The sequence below is a fragment of the Pempheris klunzingeri genome, chromosome 20 (genome assembly GCF_042242105.1).
Source record: "Pempheris klunzingeri isolate RE-2024b chromosome 20, fPemKlu1.hap1, whole genome shotgun sequence".
Lineage (NCBI taxonomy): Eukaryota > Metazoa > Chordata > Actinopteri > Acropomatiformes > Pempheridae > Pempheris > Pempheris klunzingeri.
In genome coordinates this window covers 14730913-14733089 of record NC_092031.1, presented here as the reverse complement: position 1 = coordinate 14733089, position 2177 = coordinate 14730913, and the positions used below count along the sequence as shown (strand labels likewise).

At 42.3% G+C, this 2177-nt stretch overlaps 1 protein-coding gene across 1 annotated transcript; it reads right to left on the bottom strand.

Annotated features, from left to right (window-relative positions):
• Positions 1-579: 579 nt before the first annotated feature.
• Positions 580-1877, bottom strand: msrb1b (methionine sulfoxide reductase B1b). The gene is made up of 3 exons (XM_070852413.1): positions 1823-1877; positions 764-906; positions 580-660 (listed from the first exon to the last, which is right to left on the bottom strand). Exons 1-3 carry the CDS (start codon positions 1875-1877, stop codon positions 580-582), a joined length of 279 nt encoding a protein of 92 aa, XP_070708514.1.
• Between the last annotated feature and the right edge of the window lie 300 nt (positions 1878-2177).

Below are 2177 nucleotides of genomic sequence, written 5' to 3'. Positions count from 1 at the left end.
GGATTCAATAGAAATTTCATACATTGAGGATAAAATGCAGTGGGTTAATTAACTAAATGCATTTACTCAACTTTCATATAGCTTAGCTGATTATTGTACATAAAATGCACGATTTACTTCTAAAATGTCTGTCAGAGCATTTCAGTGAAAGAAATCACCCTCTCATCAAGTCATCTTAGTCTGCTTCATGATGCCCATGATTTTGCAGTTAATATTTATGTAGTTTTACTTAACTAAGCTTTTGAATACGGAGCTTTTACTTGTAATGGAGTATTTTTCCATTACTGTACTAACCCGCATCCAGTATTTTGAGGCCTCTGCTACTTTGTTGCTGCAAAGCAGGTAAATGGAATTTAATTTGTGCTCAGTGCATACATTTTCAAAAATGCACCCTCAAAGCCAACATGTCTCTCCAGAGAGAATGTCTAATGAACAAATGAACTGCTGTGAACAGTTTGGGCTGAAAGTATTTCCCATTAAAACCGTCCACAGTGACCCCGGGGATAGTTTTTAGGAAGGCAGGTTGAGAATACTTTTCTTACCTTTGCTGGGGACAAACTTGAGCGAGTGGCTGAATATTCAAAAACGTGAAATTCCTTCCTCCGGACCGTCATTTACAAACTCGTGACCTAACCCGTTGCCACACTTTCCACACAAAACCTGTAAATATGACAGCGATCACATCAGCCTCCTGTATCACATCCTGATGGGACCGACGTTTGATCCTTATGACTGATGCAGGAACTTTAGGTGTGATTCTGACCTTGAAAGCAGTGAGAGACTCCATCATCTTGGTGACGCTGTCCTCTCTGATGGTGTCAGTGAAAGACGGCCAGGGAGACGAGTGGGCGAACTTGGAGCGACTGGAGAACAGTGGGTGGTTACACTGGGAGCACACATACATACCTGCAGGGGGACAGGTACTTTTAAAAGCCGTTGCATTGCTTCAGTTCAAACCTGAGAAAAGATCCTTATCTAAAATAATGTAGTAGGGCAGTGGTTCACAGCATGGGTGTATGGGTGCTGACAAAAAGACAAGCTGTTCAACAAAATTAAGTTTATTTTTGTTTTACTATTCTGTCAGTTTTGCTTTTTTTCTCTTTGAAGTACATTCTAGATGCATTTATCTCCATTAACTAATCTGAGCGAGGAAAACAGCTGAAAGCTTGCCCCAACACAAAGGCCATAATATGTAATGCAAGCATTAACTGCAGACTAATCTATTATCATTATTTATATCTATCTCTAACTTCACTTTAACCATACAAGTCTGAAATACGGGATAAAAAGAAAGGTTAAATCGCTCTTTATTAATTTCCTCAGTGTAAAAATATTGTCCCACCACATGACCTTCCTCTCTGCTCTCCACAGTGTCAGTATGTCGACATACTGGACCTCACAGCACAAGCATACTCCTATTATAAGCTATTAGAATATTGTGTTGTACATTATTATATATAACAGAGCAATAGCAGGGAAAGCGCTGACAGCCGTGGTGAAATGATTTTTTTTTTTTTTTTTACAAAAAGCACGTATGAACCTGTTAGAATAAGATGAAGAAAAAGACCTTTAAAGAACATGCTGGAGTTTCAGCCGTTAGCTGGGGATGTCTAAGGCTGTGACAGGCTGAGGAAGGTGGCTGGAGACAGGGATGGTGACATAACACAGGAACTGAATGATTATTTTCCATTGCAAGTAGTTCATTTTATAGCCAAGAGGACGCGTTGAAGAACCGAAAATAAAGATCCAGTGGTAATTTTATCCTGTATAATCCAGACTGGAGGGAGGTTACATCACACCCATGCAGCCCGCGCATGCTCACCTGGTTTGAAATGATCCTTGTAGACCTCACCGCCAGAAAAACGACAGAAAGACATGCTGAGGTGTGTGAAAAACGGGTGTGAACGTGGATCAGGCCTCCTGCATACGGCGGGGACGGACAGGCCGGACTCTCCTCTGTTGTCCCCCCCTGAGGTGTGAAGGGATCCCGGCTGCAGGTTTAACAGGAGCTCCGCCCACTGCTGCGGTCTGCAGTAACACTAGGTGTCAGTGTCTGCCTTCATCCTGAGACACATCCCCTGTACCCTGTGCTGCTCCTGCCTCTGCTTTTTCACACTGTGCAAATGTCGAGCTCAAACATGTGAATTTTGCCTGATTTTTCACATCCTCAGGAAATG

Bases quoted from the DNA above. Each gene is read 5' to 3' on its own strand.
- msrb1b (XM_070852413.1), bottom strand. From the start codon at position 1,877: ATGTCTTTCTGTCGTTTTTCTGGCGGTGAGGTCTACAAGGATCATTTC. The intron at 907-1,822 runs GTGAGCATGCGC...GTCCCCCTGCAG, and splicing joins CAAGGATCATTTCAAACCAG to GTATGTATGTGTGCTCCCAG. The intron at 661-763 runs GTCAGAATCACA...TCATATTTACAG, and splicing joins AGTCTCTCACTGCTTTCAAG to GTTTTGTGTGGAAAGTGTGG.